The 20,164-nt window shown below is 47.3% G+C and overlaps 2 protein-coding genes across 4 annotated transcripts; one reads left to right on the forward strand and one right to left on the reverse strand.

The window, feature by feature from the left end:
- Positions 1 to 354: 354 nt before the first annotated feature.
- Positions 355 to 8,078, reverse strand: LOC149744787 (sex hormone-binding globulin-like). Its single transcript, XM_089899941.1, has 6 exons — positions 7,926 to 8,078; positions 6,821 to 6,928; positions 6,426 to 6,585; positions 6,173 to 6,309; positions 5,565 to 5,772; positions 355 to 5,312 (listed from the first exon to the last, which is right to left on the reverse strand). The coding sequence occupies exons 1-6, from the start codon at positions 8,022 to 8,024 to the stop codon at positions 5,140 to 5,142; spliced, it is 885 nt and encodes a 294-aa protein (XP_089756067.1). The 5' UTR covers positions 8,025 to 8,078; the 3' UTR covers positions 355 to 5,139.
- A 2,518-nt stretch (positions 8,079 to 10,596) lies between these two features.
- On the forward strand, positions 10,597 to 16,716 carry LOC111185686 (thialysine N-epsilon-acetyltransferase). 3 transcript variants are annotated; one of them, XM_022595460.2, is made up of 7 exons: positions 10,597 to 10,971; positions 11,132 to 11,183; positions 11,320 to 11,403; positions 11,503 to 11,604; positions 11,747 to 11,787; positions 11,921 to 12,032; positions 12,117 to 16,716. In XM_022595460.2, the coding sequence occupies exons 1-7, from the start codon at positions 10,906 to 10,908 to the stop codon at positions 12,164 to 12,166; spliced, it is 507 nt and encodes a 168-aa protein (XP_022451168.1). In that variant the 5' UTR covers positions 10,597 to 10,905; the 3' UTR covers positions 12,167 to 16,716. The 3 variants fall into 3 exon arrangements, with proteins under 3 accessions (XP_022451168.1, XP_089756061.1, XP_022451167.1); XM_089899935.1 differs by having other exon boundaries at positions 10,598 to 10,971; positions 11,894 to 16,716; XM_022595459.2 differs by having other exon boundaries at positions 10,605 to 10,971; positions 11,921 to 16,716.
- The last annotated feature ends 3,448 nt before the right edge of the window (positions 16,717 to 20,164 follow it).

Genomic DNA, 20,164 nt, shown 5'->3' on the forward strand with positions numbered 1-20,164 from the left:
CTTCAGTCCCTTCTGCAGCAGACTCTGGATTAATTTTCTCAAAATACAGTTTTAATTAGGGCACCCCTCAGCTCAAAGGTCTTCGGTGGCTTCCTGTGACCCTGCAGGATGCAGTCCTGATTCTTCAGTCTCACCCTCAGGGTACTCCATATCTAGACCCAGTCTGTATCCCCAACCTCCTTTGCCACTAGGCCCCAACTAGTCCTCTGCTGGAGCTGAGCCCGCCACTCCTGGGACAGGCTCTGCTTACTCCTGACTTTACACCTTTGTCCATTTCATCTCCACATCCTGGAAGACTGCCCACCCTTCAGAGTCCAGCCCCGACTCCCATTCATTCATTCAATGTGCACCTAATGAGCATTTGCTTAGAGCCAGGCACTATTCTGGTCCCTGTGCTCCTGGGACTCCCATTCCAATAAACCGTAAAAACAAATTAAATAATGTTAATATTATGCAGAAAAAAATAAAACAGGGTGATGTGCCAGAGTGCCTGCATGGGCATGGATGGCCTTACTGAGGAAATAATTTTTAATTGCCCCAAGTAACCCAAAGGAGCCATAGGGACATGTAGGGGAAGAGCTTTCCAGGTGGAGGGAAGGGTCAGTGCAAAGGCTGGGCTTGAACGAGGGACAGCAAGATTCGTACAGCAAGAGATCTGAGAGGTAGGCAGAGGCCAAGTCATGCAGGTCCTTGTATGCCAAAGGGAGTAGTTTGGATTTTAATCCAACCATCACAGAAACAATTTCAGGATTTTTCTGCGGGTTTTTTTTTTGTTGTTTGTTTGTTTGGCCGCACTGTGCAGCACATGAGATTTTAGTTTCCCGACCAGGCATCGAACCCATGCCCCCTGCAGTAGAAGCACCGAGTCTTAACCACTGGACCACCAGGGAAGTCTTAATTCTAGGCAATGAATCGACATGATTAAATTTAATGAAAATCACCATGGCTGCCGTGTGAGAGTGGACCATGGGAAGCGAGGAGCCCAGGTAGCAGGGCTTTGCAGCAGTCTGGGTGGGAGATATGGACGGCCTGGACCAGGGCAGCAGCTTTGCAGATGGAGACAAGAGGATGGGTTCAGAATCTATTTAGGCAGTAGAATGATGACCATGGCTAGTGCCTAAGTTTTTGTCTTGAGCAACTGGGCTGAAAACTCTTATATTTTATCTTTTCAGCTAGACTGTAAGCTCTTTCAGAGCAAGGCTTTCTATATATCCTCCATACCCAAGCAACACACAGAGCTACCGAAGATAACGCCTGGTTGCTGAATTGGGCTTAAACATGGAACGGCTCCTTCTACGAGAAACCTCAGGGAAGCAACTCGCCTTTTCCTTCATCAGTTAAGGAGCACGGAAATGGGCCAGTCTCGATCTGGAGAGATGAGGCCTGGATCTTACCCTCAACACACACAGCCTGGCAAACACAGGCCTGCAGATGGCCTCCAGACTGTTGGTTCAGTCTCTGCCCTGTACCCCAGGCTCACTTGGAAAAGAAAGAATGAATGTCTTCTGTACACTTAGGGCAGTTCTGGGGTAAGGCTGAGACTGTGTTGCTCCCTTCCATGCCTTCTCCTAAAGCTGAGGGTCAGCATGAGGAGGGCTGGGCGTAGGGAGGGAAGGACACTCTACTCCGTGCAGCATTGGTGTTCACGGGGAAAGAGGCTGAGGAAGGAGTGAGGGGGCAAAGAGCCATTACAAACCTCCAACCTCTTTCTGGAACCCAGCCCTCCCTCCAGCATCTCCAGAAAGGAGGAAGGGAATGAGAGCTCCCACACCCCCTCTCCCATACCCAGAGCCTGTCTTAGGTCTGTGCCCAATGATCCTCTTCCCCCTACCAACCAGATCCCAGGGACTCAGCTGTTTGGGTTCCCAGCAAGATGGGTCTTTGTAGAGACAAGAGCAAGGAAAGAAGAGAGCTCCAAAACACAGATATGGCCGGGGCAGGGCAGGGGTGGGGGAGGAAAAGTAGCAGGTTATTATTTAATGGGTACAGACTTTCAGTGTTACAAGAAGAAGAGCTCTGGAGATGGATAGTGGTGATAGTTGTACAACATTGTGAAGCTTAATGCCACTGAACTGGACACTTAAAAATGGTTAAGATGGTAAAAGACTGAGGAAAACTGACTGGCTTGAATTTACTATTATAACACCTCTCCTTTCTTGCAATTTATCATGGTCTGTGTAATGGCCTAGAGTGTCTTTGTTTTATGTGATGAAGGTATGTGTGATATTATGAAGGTATATATTTGTATTCTGTAACCGTTAAAGACTTAGCCTGACTTTAAAACATGCAACCTGGAACTGATATATAAATGTTTTTTATCTGTTGGCTTTTCGTTTCATCCATGTATTCAATATATCTTGATTAAATTCCTCAAAAAATTGGTTAAGATGGTAAATTTTATGTTATGTGTATTTTACCACAATTTAAAAAAAAGGAAAGAAACACATGTTCCTGCGCTGACTAGATCAAGCCCCAACTCCTCAGCAGGACATACAAGGCCTCTCACCCCGTGGCCCAAGGAGCCTTCCCAGTCTGCCCTCATTCCATCTCAGCCTGCCCCCAGTTCAGCCACATCACACACCCTTCCTTATCTTCCATACCCGGCAGGCTCAGACTCATATTTCAAGAACTATGCAGGAGGCTAATGATATAAACAAGAGCAACATCTCTCATACAGGGAGCACTTTCTATATGCCAAGCACTGTGCTACACATCTGACTTACATGATTCCACCAAACGCTCCTGGCAACCCTGAGTAGGGTGACTTGCCCATTTTGTAGATGGGGAAACTGAAAGATAAAGAGGTTTAGTCATTTGTTCAAGTTCCTGGCACTTCCTAAGAGATCCCTATTAAATCATTTTACATATCTGTCTCTCTCCCCAGACCCCTGTCCTCCAGGGCCAGGACCAAGTCTTATTCATGCCTGGAGTCCCTATGGAGTACCTAACACAGTGCTTGGCATACTGTCAGGGTCCAATAAATGTTAGTTGAAAGAAAGAAAGAGGGAGAGAGAGAGAGTGAGAAGGAAGGAGGGAAGGGAAGAGAGAGGTAACACACAGGGTGGAGTGAGTGGGTAGGCCAGGCTTGGGGCCCACAGCATATGCTCTCAAGCTCCAGAATTGTTTTTAGGGGTGTGGGAGAGGCAGGGGACACTGGGCTGGCATTGTAGGTGCCCTTGGTGGGAGCCTGGCAGAGTCTGTGTAAAAGCAGAGTCAGTCTTAATGAAAGAGTGTAGACAGCTCTGGATGGTAATCAGGAATCTTGGAATCTAGGGCAGGCTGGAGAAAGAGAGGTTGGGAGCACAGTGTCCTGGACAGGATGGGGTAGAGGGAGGAGAGAAAAGCTAGCCCTTGGGAGATTCCTCAGGGACACAAGGCCAGGAAGTTGCCACTCAGAACAACCCCCTTGGTGGGGACCAGGTGTGTTCAAGCCCTTGAGCCTCTCTCCCCACTGGCTTGCTCATACCCGAGACCCCCATAGGACTGGTTTCTTTTCAGGTCTCTGCTCAAGTGACACTGCTTCAGAGAGGCCTTGCCTGACCACCTGGCTAATGCTGCCCCTCCCCTACCACCCTTGATTCTACTACAGGATTTTATTCCCTTTATAGAGACAACCACTATCTGAAATGACCTTGCTTATTTATTTTTGTTTATGGACCATCTGGCTGTCTCCTCTCTTACACTGTGAACTTCATAAGCGCAGGGATTGTGTATCCTTTTCATCAATGCATTCTCAGTGTCTAGAACAGTGCCTGGTACACAGTAGGTGCTCAGTAAATACCAGTTGAATGAACTTAGTCAAGTGGCCCAGGCTAACCCTGAACATTGCCCAGGGACCAGAGTTGAATTTGGGCTCTCTGGACATACTGAGGACTCTCCTGAAAAACACTCTGACTGGAAGGAGGCAGCCATAGACTTGCAAACTTGAGATTGTGAGGGTCCAAGGAGGGGCCTAGGATGTGTCTTCCAACCCAGAGACTCTCTGGGGTCACTTAGGTCCTGGCTAATCCTTGTAGAAGGGGGACAGCAGGTCCAATGAGTGACTCACCCTGTTGCCTGGGTTACTGGTAGGAAGATCCTCGTAACCTAGGAAGCTGGGACACTGGGATCCCCATGGGGTCTGGAGATGGGGGATGGGCATGAAGTTTCCCAGGGAGCTGGGGGCTGAGGCAGGAGGGTACCCCAGGAAGGAGATGGGGCGCCAGGATTCTCCAGAGGTCTGGAGGCTGAGTCACCATATATTCTTTGAGGGCAGAGATATTCCCGACTCTGTCTGTTCTTTCCAGCTGGGACCAGCACAAACCAGTTCCTGTTTAATGAAGTAAAGACAAATTCATCTGGGAACGCAGTTAGTGGGCCGAGATGAGAAGAGATAGAGGCAGCCTTCTCCCTCTGCTCTCCCCCCCTTTTCTTTCTCCCTGCTGCCTCCACCCCTTTTCCCAAAGGCCTCCATCTGTCTATGACCCACTCACGCCCCCTGCTGCTCCTTTCTTGGATAGCAGTGGCCTGTCTAAAGGACAACCAAATCCCATCTCTTCCCTTCCCTCCTGACTTCTGGGGACCAGCCCCAGAGGGACAAAGCTAAAGCCCCGGGGCAGCAGCTGCTGGGGAAGGAGGTGGGCTGCTGGCTCCCAGGAAGTGACTCGCAACTGGGGGGGGTGTGTCTGTGGGTCTGTGGGTGCTGTTGCTGGGATCTCAGCCTAAGAAGTCACCACTTCCTCAGGAATCCCTCCTTGATCCCCAGCCTAAGTCAAGGCCACTGGCCTTCAAGCTTTCTCAGTTCCCTGACTGCTCCTTTATGGTGCATATCAGAGTTTCCAATTATCCACTCACTTGTTAGTCTTTGATGGATGCCTGCCTCCCCCAGGGGACCACAAGCACAGAGAGGGCAGGAAGCAGGGTTAGTTTTTCATTTTGCTTTGTTTTGGCCGCAATGTGCGGCATGCAGGATCTCAGTTCCCCGACGAGGGATCGAATCCAGGCCCCCTGTATTGGGAGCTCGGAGTCTTAACCACTGCCACTAGGGAAGTCCCGAAGCAGGGTAAGTTTTGCTCATCAGTGCAACCTGATGCTCAGCACAGTGCCTGGTACATCGCAGATGCACAGTAAGTATTTGTTAAATAAATGAATGAGTGACATTCAAAGGAGATTCTTAGGCGGGGATTTAATGGTAGTGTCAGTGCCATTGCCTGGGCTCTGGGGGCAGCTGTGAGTCCAGATGTCCTGGCTTCTGCTCAGGGCCCGGTCCATGTCCAGCCTCTGGCCTTGTGCCCAAAGGCCATCCAAGCAAAAGGATGCAGAAGAGGCCTCTACTACAGCGAGGTAGTATGGAGGAGGCATTAGGGTGGCCGTGGTCCAGAAGCTCCTCCCCACTTTTCCAGTCCTCTAACCTAAATTTTTAAAGCACTTCCTCCCACTGTCCCCTTATCCTCTCTCTTCTTGTGGCCTTCTCCTCTTCCCTCGCAGAGATTTCCTTCCTCTAAAAATGCATCCCTTCCCACCTCTTCCCCTCCCCTTAGCTGTTTCCCATGGTGTGCTGAGAAACTTCAACATCACTTTCTTACCTGGCAAAGCCCCCAGGAAGAGACGCCCCTGTGTTTGGGCCCAGAGGTTGACGAGGGGGGCAGGGTCCACGGGAGGCAGAGCAAGGATCTCCTTCTTTGTCCCCTGGCTCAAAACCACCCTGGACACAGTCAGCTTCAGCTGAAGAGTGATCCCCAAGATGAGGGGCAGCTCCAGCCCTGGCCCTGACACAGAAGACAGCATCACTTTCTGCAGAGTGTGTGGGAAGGGACATAAGCGGGGGAGGAAAGAATGAACTGCATCTGCTCCGTGTGTCCCACCCCTGGCTGACTTAATCCTGTCTCTTAGCCATGCAGTCTATCTACTGGCCATTCCCACCACCTCCATCCTGCCTTAACTCTCCTGGCTTGGCCTTCTATAAAACCACACCCTCCCCAGGTAAATATATAATCTAACTACAAGTCACTGTTTGCTGTGGGCCGCTTTAATATGTGTCTCTGCCCGCCCACCCCAACCCTTAAACCATTGTAATATTGACATTTTATTTTATTTTTATTTCTTTATTTTTTCGTAATATTGACATTTTAGAGTCCCCTTTTCTCCCACTGCTCCCAGGCTCCACTGAATGCAGGCAGCATCTCCCTCTTACTTGATCTTGGAGGTGGAGGCTGAGCCAGAAAGGGTTTTCTGGGGTCCCAAGGGCAAGGAGGTGGCCTGAGCCTGCTGCTAGCTGGAGTCCCAGGTCCAAGGAGAAGGCCCAGGGCTCTACATGAGGCCAGGGAATGTCTGGGGGGAGAAATGACCCTCCTGAGGTCTGAAGGCTGGGGATTCATGGAGGGAAGGGGCTAGTGCTGGAGGGAAATGGACACAGAGCTGGCCATGGAGGGGAAAATAACCTTTACCTTCAAGACTGAATTCTGCACCAGTCCCTGGCGGGAAGAATATCCCAGGTTGAGACTCTACAGCACAGCTTCTGAGACTAGTGGGGACAGATGCTGAGGTCTGGGCCTGCTGGTCCAGCCAGTCTTCCCGGCGCAGGCAGCCATCCAGGGCAGGGACCAGCTGGAGCCCGTGCGGGGAAGGGAAGATGCGGGGGATGCTGGAATCAGGATATCTGAGCGCCAGTCCCAGACTCCCACCCTGTTTATTCCCCTCCAAGATGCAAGCATTTGGCCTCCCCCATGCAGCTCTCACCCCATATCCCCTCCTTGAAGTGTGGACTTAGACCCCCACGGCCACCCAGCCAGCAATGCTTTACGAGCTTTGGTCATGGTTCCTGCCCCTGTGACGCAGCTACCCGCAACCAGAGTTTGGAGGCAGGGAAGAGCAGCCCCCCGAGAACAATCCTCATGATGGGCTGGGGTTTGTTTGCCAGTGGCCCAGAGACCTGTCTCAGATGCAGCACCTCCTCCCCATCCAGCCCTACCATCACAGAATCCGCATGGATCTTCACTTCCATCTGCAAGAAGAAAAAGAGAAGAAGAATCAGAGGTTGCTGGGGCCTGCCTCCACCACTTTCTTCAGAGGCAGTCTAGAAAATGCCATACTGAAGATGGCGGAGTAGAAGGACTTGAGCTCACCTCCTCTCATGAAGACACCAAAATCACAACTAACTGCTGAACAACCATCTACGAAAAAAGACTTGAACCTACCAGAGGAAGTCTAGTATGGCAGAAAGAACAAGTACTTGAAGAGTCAGCTGGCATCCGCAGCTCACTCTGGACTTGTCACTTACATACTAACAAAGCCTCAGAACTCACTTCTGAAAAAATGGGGACAAGAATAGCAACTTCTGGGACTTCCCTGGCGGTCTAGTTGTTAAGACTCTGCAATTCCGGGACTTCCCTGGTGGTGCAGTGGTTCAGAATCCGCCTGCCAATGCAGAGGACATGGGTTCGATCCCTGGTCCGGGAAGATCCCACATGTCTCGGAGAAACTAAGCTTATGTGCCACAACTACTGAGCCTGTGCTCTAGAGCCCACGAGCCACAACTACTGAGCCCGCATGCCACAACTACTGAAGCCCACACGCCTAGAGCCCGTGCTCCGCAAAGAGAAGCCACCGCAACGAGAAGCCCGCACACCACAACAAAGACCCAATGCAGCCATAAAAATAAATAAAATTATATTAAAAAAAAAAAAGACTCTGTGCTTCCACTGCGGGGGGCACGGGTTTGATCTCTGGTCAGGGAACTAAGATCCCGCATGCCAAGAGGTGTGGCAAAAAAAAAAAAAAGCAATTTCATGGGGCTTTTGTGTGGATTCAATGAGATGACAATGATAAAGGGATGCCCAATAACTTGGTTCCATTCCCTTCCTCACACCAGCTCAAGACACCCCTCCCTCAGGACCAGATCTGGCTTACCTGGTGCCACCTCCCATAGTCCAGCCGGGGTCCAGCACCCACTGTAAGTTGGGCCCAGTGATTATGAAGCGGGATCTCAGGCCTGCCATCCCGAAGTCCCAGCACAAACCAGTCATCCTCTGGGTTGGTATCACCATAAAAAATCACTCCCTCTGGATCCCAGGTCCGAAACTCAAAGGAGGAGGAGGTTCTGGAAGGACACAGAAGTAAAGACTGGGTATGGGGTGTGCTCTTTGAGCATAGATGTGAGGTTGAGGGAAGTGGAGTTCAGTGAGAGAGAAGGACAGGGAGACAGGGAAAAGAGCAGGGCTGGTGCACTGTTCATAATAGCGAAGACATGGAAGCAACCTAAAGGTCCATCGATAGATGAATAGATAAAGAAGATGTGGTACATATATGCAATGGGATATTACTCCGCCATGAAAAAGAATGAAACAAGGACTTCCTTGGTGGTCCAGTGGTTAAGACTCCGAGCTCCCAGGGCAGAGGGCCTGGGTTCCATCCCTGGTCAGGGAACTAGATCCCACATGTGGCAACTAAAGATCCTGAATGCCGCAACGAAGATCCCACATGCTGCAAATAAGACCCAGCACAGCCAAATAAATAAATAAATATTTAAGAATGAAACAATGCCATTTGCAGCCACATGCATGGACCTAGAGATTATCATACTAAGTGAAGTAAGTCAGACAAAGACAAAATACCATATGCTATCAATTACAAGTGGAATTTAAAAACTGATACAAATGAACTTATTTGCAAAACAGAAACAGACTCACAGACATAAAAAACAAACTCATGGCTACCAAAGGGGAAGGTGGGCAGGGATACATTGGGAGTTTGGATTAACAGATACAAGCTACTATATATAAAATAGATAAGCAACTTCTGTTGCTTATTCCTTGAAATGTGCCAGCTTATATTTTATCTTTTTTTTTTTAATCACATCTTACTACCAAGTTTGATCTCTGCTTTTTGCTTCTGTTTTAGGAGCAATGACCTCAATAAAGAATATTTTTGGAAAAAAAAAAAAGCAACAAGGTCCTACTGTATAGCACAGGAAACTATATTCAATATCTTGTAATAAACCATAATGCAAAAGAACCTGAAAAAGTATATATATAACATGTATCATAAATACATATATATATATAAAACTCAATCACTTTGCTGTACCCCAGAAGCTAACACAACATTGTAAATCAACTATACTTCAATTAAATAAAGCAAAAAAAAAAAAAAAAAGAGAGAGGAGCTGATGGAGAGAGGATGAGGTCAGGGGACTAGGTCAAAGAATTAGGTCAACCCCATACTTTATGATCTTGGTGAGGTTAAAGGTCATGATGGTTACAGGTTCTTGTCCAGGGCCATTGCTGAGGTGCAGAGCAGGCCGGTCCTGAGTCCTCTGCCAGAGAGAAAAATAAACAAGCTGAAATAAGATGTGCCAGAGACAGACCGGAGGGAGAAGCACTGCTACGAGGCCAGAGGAGGAAAGAAAGGAAGAGAGCAGAGCTAAAGTGTAGCTCACTTAAACACACACAGGGCTTAGCGCCCTGTCCTGCACCTGTCTGGGGAGAATATGTCTCACGGCTCGTCCTTCATGGCTGGGAGGCAGCAGGAGCAGCGGCAGCGGCAGCCCATGCCATGTGGCCGGTGGACCTCCGCTCTCCATAATCAGCCGTGGTCCTCTCTGTGCCTCAGACAACTCTGAGGAGAATGCATGGGGGCAGGCAGCGTCGCACATGGTTGGTGGAGGGTTAAATGTTGCCCCGGGGGAAGAAGGGGGCAGGAGACAGGGCCACTGACCCTACGGCCCCTCTGAGGACAAATGGAGTGAGGAACAGAGTTCCTCCACTACCCTCCCCCACTGCTGAGAAAGTTTCTGAGCTGGGAGAGGACACCTCACTTCCCCTCTCCTTCTAGAGCCTGACCTGGGTCCTCCAAGCCTTCTGCCCACCTGCGGAGGCTGCCTTGAGGACAAACATGAGATCTAGAAACAGACATGCCCAGATCCCCAAGTAGCATCCTCCATAAGGCCTAGAGCTGTGAGACATGGAATCCCAAATACTAGCTGGGTGACTGTGGGCAAGTCACCCCACCTGTGTGCTTTAGTGTCCTTGTCTGCAAAATGTGAAAAATACTTACTTTCCAGAGTTACTGTGAACAAGGATGAATCGAGATGATACAGGCACAGTGCCTGGTATCTGCTCTGAGCTCTTCCCTTAGTATTTTCCCAGGCCTCTGAGGCTTGCTGCATAGGGAGGCATTCATTGTCTCTGAGTGTGATTCAGTGGATACTAAGAGTCCTGGTCCCTCCTCCCCCACCATTATCTTCTCTTAGCCGTCGACTACAAGGCCTAACCATTTACCAGTAGAAATTCATCACCCTCTCCCTGACCCATCTTAAAATACAAATGCCCCCAAGAGGAGTAACACTTTGAGCCAGTAGGCAAGAGCTGGAGGTCTTGGGGCTCACCCCGAGTCTGGATGGGCTGGAATGGGTGAGTTGGGGTGAAGGGTAGAGCAGGTATCACTGCACACTTCAGTTAAAGAAGGAGGTATCTTTTGAGCCGTGGAGTTTCTCCAACGGAGGCTGGAACACCCAGATAACAACAACGAGGAAGCCTCGGCAGTCCAGCCTTGACCGCTGCGGGGAGTGCGGTCAAGAGACCCGGCCATAGGGGCAGAGCTGGAAGGGGGGGGGGGGTGCGCGGGGGGCGGGGACATGCCTGCTCTGCAAGCTGATTGGCTGGCAGGTGCGCGCTGTAGGGGCCCGAAATTAGGGGCTACCAGGCCGTGCGGACCGCTAGTCCCACCACTCTCTCCGCCCTGCGGCAGCCGGAATCGGGCTTCTGCTTCCCAGCCCGCGGCGCCCCCACCACCTCGCTCCCCACCACTCCCCCGGCTTTCCGGGATCCGAATTTGGAGGCCCCTTAAAGGGTCCCCGTTGCTCTTCGCCCGGTCTTGCAGAACGGAAGTGGGGATCCTGGACTTCGGTTCCAGACGGTGGAGATCGGGATGGTTTCCGTGCTGATCCGAGAAGCCAAGGAGGGAGACTGTGGAAATATCCTGAGGCTGATTCGGGTGAGGGCTGCGGGCCGGAAACCGGGGTCCCAGAGCGGCGCTGCTGGAGTGGGGACGGGAAGGAGGAGGTGGGAGCAGAGGGAGGAGCGCGCCCAGGGCTCCTGCTTAGGGAGCAGTGAGGCCCTCCTGCCTTAATCTAGCCTCTGTCCGCACGCTGTAGGAACTTGCTGAGTACGAGAAACTCTCAGACCAGGTGAAGATCAGTGAAGAAGGTATGGGCCCAACACCTGAGTCCTGACGGAGGCTGGGGTGGAAGTGACGGATGGGTTCCCCAGGCAGTAACTCCAGACTGGGCACACACCCAGGCCTTCTTTCTCTATCTCTTTGTCACAACTCCGATCTCTGCAGCCCTGAGAGCAGATGGCTTTGGAGAGAATCCTTTCTATCACTGTTTGGTTGCAGAGATTCTTCCTGCCCCCGGGGAGCCACAGGGTAAGAGCAGCCTGATCTCGGAGGTGCCCTCTCCAGTCAGCCTCAAAGGTCTCTCCCCCAGGTGCCCAGCGGCCTGACCCTTCTTCTTTTCTCTCTCAGGGCCCTGTGTGGTGGGCTATGGGCTATACTACTTCATCTACAGCACATGGAAGGGACGAAACATTTATCTGGAAGACATCTACGTGAAGCCAGAGTATCGGGGTACTGGGCAGAGGCCGGGATGGGAGAAAAGCAGCCCATAGACTGGACCACCATCCCTTGCCTCTTAATCCTAGCCTATGGTCTTTTCTGGTCCCCTTCAACTCAGACGATCCCTCTTTTTGCCTTTTTCTCCCCACATCAGGTCAGGGGATTGGCTCCAAAATAATCAAAAAAGTGGCTGAGGTGAGGAGAGGGATGGGGCTACAAGCTGGGCCCTGGCAAAGCAAAGCTGTATGGGAGGCACCTGGGTTGAATGGAGGGCGAGTAAGTCTTTTCCTTTTTGACCCAGGAAAGTGAGTGGTGTCTTCTCCCACAGGTGGCCCTGGATAAGGGCTGCTCCCAGCTCCGCCTGGCAGTCCTAGACTGGAACAAGGGGGCTATGGACTTGTATAAGGCCCTAGGAGCCCAAGATCTGACGGAAGCTGAAGGTTGGCACTGCTTTCGCTTTGAAGGAGAGGCGATGAGGGAGTTGGCAGGAAAGTGATGCCATCCCTTGGGGATCTCTATTTCAGCTTCTTCATCCCCACCAGCTCAAGCAGTCCTCAGAGACTGCCTCCACTGACCAAGGCCTCCCTGAAGGAAGGGAAGGAGGGTTGGAAGTGAATATTCCCAGATGGAAAGAACAGAGGTGAGGAAGAGGCAAGGCTTCCCACCTCCTTGTTAAGGGTGAAAAATAAATGAGAATTCCCATGTGTTGATGTGGTGTTGGGTGGAGGAATTGAGGATGTGACAAGCTTCAGCTATTACGACCCTTCCTCAGTGTTTTCTGGTCAGTGGATGTTGCTCCTGGGGATAAAAGTGGGCCTAAGATGACTTTCACCCACAATGGACCAGAGTATTGACTCTGGCCTCTAGCATACATATCAGGCTTGTTGGTCGGGTTTGGGACCCAGACAAAGGCCTCCAGTGTCTGGACTGGACTGTGTAGAATCCGAGACTGAGGCAGGCCCACCGACTCAACAGATGGAGCAGGCTGCCACCTGGTGGTGGCATTTTAGGGACACTGGGAAGGACCACTGGCCCCAACTTTTCAAAAAATCCGCTCAGCTAGCGAGTGCTTTTTCTTTTTCAAAAGTCACAAAGCCTTTATTTTCAGTTCAGCAGAACCAAAACAAACCTTTAGGACGCATGGAGACAAGAAGGGAAACAGGTTCATTTCCTACTTTCATAATATTTCGTAATGCAGGTTTGTTGTAGAGAAGTTTGAAGGGACATATAAAAATAAAATCCATAGCCTTACTTACATCTCTACTCTTAACCCTTTGGTATTGATTCTTTAGATTTTTTCAATGTACATGTATACATATAATTAGTTAAGTGTGTGGGGATTTATGGGATCAACTCTTTTGCAACCTGTTTTTTCATTTAACAATAAATCAGAAACATCTGCCAAAGTTATTAAACACATCATCACTTTCAGTGGTGACATATTATTCCTTTTGTGGAGGAACCATTTGTTAAATGGTCATAATTTAGACACTGAAAGTGGACAACAAGGTAACATACATGTGTAAATTGTAAAAAACAGGATCAACGGAGTCTAGAGAGTTGAAGATCCATCTTAAAATTCAAAATTTTTAAAAAATACAATTCAGCCAAACAACACTTCAAATGCCCAAATTCTTCCAGAGTGGTGCCAATTTTGGGCCCTTAAAACGAGTTTACAACAGATGGGCCTTTAGGACAAACTTGATTGAGAAATAATGAAGCTTGTCAGCCCCTTCCACAGATGGGAGCCAGAAGAATCCAGTTTCATGCCCTTGGCTCATCTAATCTGGCAGGGATGAATATCTTTTTAACATGAACAAGTTATCTTTTGATGGCACTTTTTAAACTTAACTCAGAATGAATTATTTCTGAAAGGACACACAAACAAGCAGAGAGTGGTTGCTTCCAGGGAGAGGAACTGGGTGTCCAGGTAACGGAAGGAAGGGGACTCTTCCCCATACCACTTTGATCTTCTGAATTTTGTGCCTCGCCCATGTAGTACTTCAGAAAAATGAATAAATAAAACTTTAAATGCTAATGCAGAAGAAAAGAGTATGAACTAGGGGGGCTTCCCTGGTGGCGCAGTGGTTAAGAATCTGCCTGCCAATGCAGGGGACATGGGTTCGAGCCCTGGTCTGGGAAGATCCCACATACTGCGGAGCGACTATGCGCGTCTCACCGCAACTAGAGAAAGCCCTCGCACAGAAACGAAGACCCAACACAGCCAAAACTAAATAAATAAATAAATAAGAGTATGAACTAGGAAACTTAGTATTTCCAAAATGTATCTGGCCCCCGTCCTGTTTTGTCTTTGCTTTTCGGAGTTTACACTTGTTTTTTGTTATTCGCTCCTCCTGACCCAGATCTTACCAGTTTTCATAGGGTGTCTTTGCACCCCAGCATTCATTCTGCAGCCACCCCATGGCCTCCCACCCACTCATCCCTTCATTAACCTCCTGTAGGGTGATTCTATTAAGTGCTGGGGCTGACTAGTATAGAGTGAAAATCACCTGGGTTCTGGCCATTCCAGGGAGAACAGAGGGGAGGGCATTTAGGGGGAAGGATTTTTAAAGAAAGAATAGAGAAAAATATCTCTCAAATCTGTCCACATCCCTAACCCCACTCCCACTATCACCTCTCTTTGAAAATTGCTATAACCTCCTAACTGATCTCCCAGCCTCCTTCTGTAACTACCCCCTTCCATGGGGTTATTTTTTTTTTAATCATAGATATACAGTATACTATTTAAAGTGTCAAATATCTCTACAAGACCTATATAAGAAAACAGTAGTCTCCCATTTCCCCTAACTCTTCAGAGTCAATCATGTTCAATTGAGTTTTTAAATTGTATTGTTATGGGGGGGGTTGTATTCACCTTCATATTTCAAATTCAAAATGGCATACAGATATTGCTACTTTTTTTTTTTTTTTTTTGGCCGCATTGGGTCTTCGTTGCTGCACACGGGCTTTCTCTAGTTGCGGCGAATGGAAGCTACTCTTCGTTGCGGGGCGCAGGCTTCTCATCGCACTGGCTTCTCTTGTTGCGGAGCACGGGCTCTAGGCACGTGGGCTTCAGTAGTTGTGGCACACGGGCTTAGTTGCTCTGAGGATGTGGGATCTTCCCGGACCAGGGTTCAAACCCGTGTCCCCTAGCATTGGCAGGCGGATTCTTAACCACTACACCACCAGGGAAGTCCAGATATTGCTACTTCTTGATGTTTCTGTTTCGAGCACTAGTATTGACCTCCCATTGCTAACCCTCTTTTCCAACCCCTCTTTCACCCCATCCCTACTTCCCATGCTTCCATCCTTCCAATATTATATCATAACTCTGGATGGATCTGTGTTTCGTGTTTACATGTTATGATTATGCAAATGCTCTTCACAGTTGAGCCATGAGGATTGTTATAGGTGTTTTTCTTTCTTTCTTTTTTAATTAATTAATTTATTTATTTTTGGCTGCGTTGGGTCTTCGTTTCTGTGCGAGGGCTTTCTCTAGTTCCGGCAAGCGGGGGCCACCCTTCATCGCGGTGCGCGGGCCTCTCACTATCGCGGCCTCTCTTGTTGCGGAGCACAAGCTCCAGACGCGCAGGCTCAATAATTGTGGCTCACGGGCCTAGTTGCTCCGCGGCATGTGGGATCTTCCCAGACCAGGGCTCAAACCCGTGTCCCCTGCATTGGCAGGCAGATTCTCAACCACTGCGCCACCAGGGAAGCCCTTCTTTGCTGAATCATTTTTGTTTTCCCTGAAATTAATACTTGTCTTGTCTCCTATATTCATTTGCTTAGTTTTCTGCGTACTCTAATTTATCCCCCAATTCTCCCTTAGTTATGTTAATCTCTTCTTAAGAATATACAAACACGTAAGGAATTTGATCTACTTCATTTTGAAGAACTTTCTCACGGAGCCCTTAGACCTGCTCCAGCACACAGTCTGAACTTTAGGCTGCACTGTTGGAGTCTCCTTTCACATCCATCTTAGGGACCTGTGCCCCGCTCTTGACAGCCTGTTTCCCAGAACCTATGTACTCACCTTTCTCGGTTTACTTTGATGGAGCTTCTTGAGAAAGGATGCCTGGGAGGTAAATTTGTTGGAACCTTACAAGTCTGAAAATGTCTGTTCTACTCTTGTACTTAATTGACAGTGTGGATGGGTATCAAATATTAGATTGGAAGTAATTTACCCTAAGAATTTTGAAGGCATTTCTCCATTGTCTTCAAGCTTCAGAAACTGAAAGTTTGCTGTATTGCTGTTCAGAAACCTGAAATTTTTCTTATTCTGAATCCTATGTATGAAGCTTATTTTTATTTTCCTTCCCTCTTTCCCCAACCACAGCTTTTAGGATCATCTCTTTATCCTAGCATTCTGAAATCTTCCATGGAAATGTCTTAGTGTTTTCTCAGTGGGTCTTTGCAATCTGGAAACTCATGTTCTTCAGTTATGGAAACATTTAAAATTATTATTATTTTTTTTTGGATGATTTTCTCCCTCCATTATCTCTGTGATCTCTTTCTGGAACTTTTGTTGTTATTCAGATGTTGAATCCCATGAACTAATCCTATAATTAAAAACAAATTTTTTTCTTTCCTTTTTCCCCCATCTCCTTCATTTTCTGGCTCTACTTTCTGGGAGATTAATTTCTATTTTCCAACCCTTCTACTGAAATTTTTTAATTCCCCTAATTGATTTTATTTATTTATTTTTCTTCCAGTTTTAATGAGATATAATCGACATACGGCACTGTATAAGTTTAAGGTGTGCAGCATAATGATTTGATTTACATACATCATGAAGTGATTATCACAAGTTTAGTGAACATCTATCATCTCATACAGTTACAAAATTAAAGAAATAAAAAATTTTTTGTGATGAGAACTTAACAACTTTCATATATAACGTACAGCAATGTTAATTATTTTTATCATGTTGTACATTACATACCTCCTTCTACTGAATTTTTATTTTTGCTCTCATGTTTTTAATTTCTAAGAACTCTCTTTTATTCTCTGCATTTTAAAAACATTCTGTTTTTGTTTCATGGATATATGTTCTTTTCTTATCTGAGAATATCCATCATAGGTTTTTTAAAAAATGTTTTTCTCCTTGTGTAGTCTGTATTTCTTCTAAACTTTTCTTTCTTTCTTTGTTTTGGCCTCCGTCTTTCATTTTAAAGTCTTTCCTCAAATGTCTGGTAATCCTCAGTTGTCTGCTCATATTTAAGATCAGGACACTAAGGTACTGATTGAAAACTGTGAGTGTGTCTGTATGGGATGTAGGGAGGCATGTGGACCGTGAACTTTACTATAGGGTGAGCCATGAGGCCATTTCCTTGAGGAACCCCTGATGTCAGTACCATTAGGTCTTTTTCCTTGTCTGGTTAGATTTCCCAGAGAAGATGCTTCCAAACTCCTGCCTGGAGGGTGTAAGCCTGGTTGTAGGTAATCTCAGAGCTGGGTGAAGAGGGAGTCTGAGGCAAGTCTCAACATTCAATTTGTAAACTTTCATTTGATCCCCATTTTCAGTATCTATCTAGCCATCCATCTATCAATCTATCCATCTTTCTAAATTCCTCTCTCAATCTCTCTGTGTATTTAGAACTCCTAAGGCAGGACTATCCTGGCGGTCCAGTGGTTAAGACTCCGTGCTTCCACGGCACGGTGCATGGGTTTGATCCCTGGTCCAGGAACTAAGATCCCACATGCCATGCGGTGCCGCCAAAAAAAAACCAAAAGAAGTCCTAAGGCAAGCTGGGGCATTCTGTTGACACATTCTGTATAGTCCAGCTAGAGTAATTTCACCTAAAGGCAAGTTGGCTGAAAATTCAGTCACAGCTCCCACTGCTGTCAGCACAAAGTCCAAACTTCTGGCTAATCCCTCCAGGCTCTGGCCCAAACCTCCATTATCTGAAACATTATTCCAGCCTTTTTTCCCCAGCAAGTCAGTTCTGACCATGTTAGACTCTTTCCAGTACCTCAAATGCAGTGTAGTCTCCCCTCTGGGCCTTCTGTACATGCCATTTTCCCATCTGAAATGCTGTTCCCCCTTTTCCCACTCTCATCCTTGGCCTGAATGAACAATGACTAGAGCAGATGAAAAAGTGCAAAAGTCAAATCTGAGAGGACTGTTGCTGCCAGAGGTTTGGAAATTGATGATGGTGCCATTTCCAAGACAAAATTCAGCCACTCCTGTTGCTTAAGGGTCCAAACCCAAACTTTTTAGTCTGACAGCCAGCACTCCTGATAATCTGTCCCACTTAATTTCTCTAATTCTCCCTCCCTACTCCTTATCAGAATCACTGCTGATAGTCTAGTCCCTTTTATTATTTCTGCTACCCTCCTTACTGATGTTCCTTCTCAGGCACGCTTGAAGGCACCTCTTCTTCTGCCAGCCCTTTATTTATTTATTTGTATCTTTGTTTAATTTTTGGACATGCTGCACGGCATGTGGGATCTTAGTTCCCCAACCAGGCATCCAACCGGTACCCTGCAGTGGAAGCATGGAGTTCTAACCACTGGACCACCAGGGAATTCCCTGCCAGCCCTTTAAATACTGTTGTAGTTGAGAGTTTTATCATGGACCCAATCCATTTCTAAGTCACTTTTCTTTAGACATTTAATTTTCTCTTATAGCTTTAACTATGTCTAATATGCTGATAATTCTCACATTCACCTCTCTAGCCCAGATGTCTCCTGGGCTACACACTTGTGTGTCCATTGACCTACAGGACATTGGTTCCTTCAGTTAATATTTGCCGTGCCAGGAACTGTGCTAAGTACTGGGTATACAATGCTGGGGACAAACAGACCTGGAACCCAGTCTCTGATCTCATAGGGCTTACTTATAGTGTGATGGCAGAAGACAGATGCTGGATAAATGATTAAAATTACAACCATGATGTGTGCCACAAAGGAGTATAGGATGCTTTGGCAGTGTGAGGCAGTGGACCTAAACCAGTGTGGGCATAATGGAAGGCTAATGAAATTATATTTAAATTGGGATCTGAAAGAGAAGTTTGTTGAAGACAAAGGAACATGACCACCTGGATGGTAGACCCTCAAACTCAAAGAGCAAAATCAAACTCATTGAACTCATCAACTTCTCCTCCAAAACTTTTTCTCGTATGTTCTCTCTTCCATGACTGGCATCACCATGCACTCAGCAATCCAAGGTAGAAATCTGTGTTCCTCCCACTTCTTCACGGACTCCACCCCATCCTTATCACCAATTCTTGTTGATTCTATTGCAAATTTAACAGGCTCAAATCAACTTGTACCTCTGTTGCCCACAGCCCTAATCCAAGGCATTCCTCAGCATCTTTCTCACCTGCAACAGCTCCTCACAGCTCTCACTGCCTTCTGGAATGCCCTTTCTCTTTAATCTATTCCCCACAGTTGTAAAACATAAATATTATTACATTACACTACTGCTTTAAATCTTTCAGTGGCTCTCCAGTATTGATAAAGTGAAGACAATTTTCCTTAACCTAATTTACAAGTCCTTTGCAGTCTAGCTTCCCTACCTCAAGCCAAACGCTATTTGAACTAGTTGTGGTTCCCCAAAGGACATGTTCTTTCTGCTTCTCTGCACCATTGTAGTCCTTGTTCTCTCAAGAATACTCTTACTGCACGTTTCCTCTAGCAAATGCCTATTTATCCCTCAAATCTCAATTTGCATCACCTCCCCTGCAGTAGTCTTTCCCTATCACTCTGAAGAACAACTGACCATTGTTTGTCTCCTTGGGATTCCCTCAAAACTTAGTCCTTATCTTTATCCCATGTTCAAATGAACTCCATGCACTTACTTGCTTAAATGTGTTTGTCTGCTCCTTCCCCAATATATTATAAAATCCTTGTTTTGGGGACATCTTGTCTTTGTACCCTTACCACCTACCACAGTGGATAGAACACAGTGAGGGCTAAATAAATATTTGCTAAATGATTACTGCACAACACATGATCCTAATTTCTTGGCTATTTTATTCACTTCCACCGAAATTTCTCACTTATCTTAGTTTACGAATCCTAAGTTTCCCCTCTACTATCCTTTCTCCGTAACAATTTTTCCTCTTTTGAATTTTCTCCGCATTTAGATATCCAATCTTGTGCTAAGTTGCATTTGCCTTTCGGTACTGCCTTGAAATCTTTCTTTTACCTTTCTTTGTATGCATGATCAGAATCTTCTCAAGGCAAGAACGTGACTCTTAAACCGCATCGTGCAGAGATACAGAGGCTCAGAAGAATCCAGTCCGCCTTGTGGACTGTAAAGCCCAACGCACGCGCACCAGGCCCTTTTTTTTTTTTCCTTTCGACAACTCCTTTTTTTTTTTTTTTCCTTCGGAGCGTGCGCACCAAGAAAGACAAAGGTGGGGAAAGTGACCAAGCAATCATTCAGGCGCATGCCCATCCCTAACTTGTACAAGCCTGGTGGAGCGCACCGTGGTGAAGTGGGTGTGGTCTGACCAGGAGCATCAGAAGTCCAATCCGATTGAGTGAGCTCCGTCCCTCCCTCCCCATGATTGGTTAGCTCTCAGTGTTGTGGGGTGGGAAAAGGAAGAGACAGGGGCCGTGGAGA

This window comes from Delphinapterus leucas, chromosome 19, assembly GCF_059928025.1.
Source record: "Delphinapterus leucas isolate spDelLeu-1000000601 "Yukka" chromosome 19, BTC_Dleu_Yukka2, whole genome shotgun sequence".
In the NCBI taxonomy this organism is placed as follows: domain Eukaryota; kingdom Metazoa; phylum Chordata; class Mammalia; order Artiodactyla; family Monodontidae; genus Delphinapterus; species Delphinapterus leucas.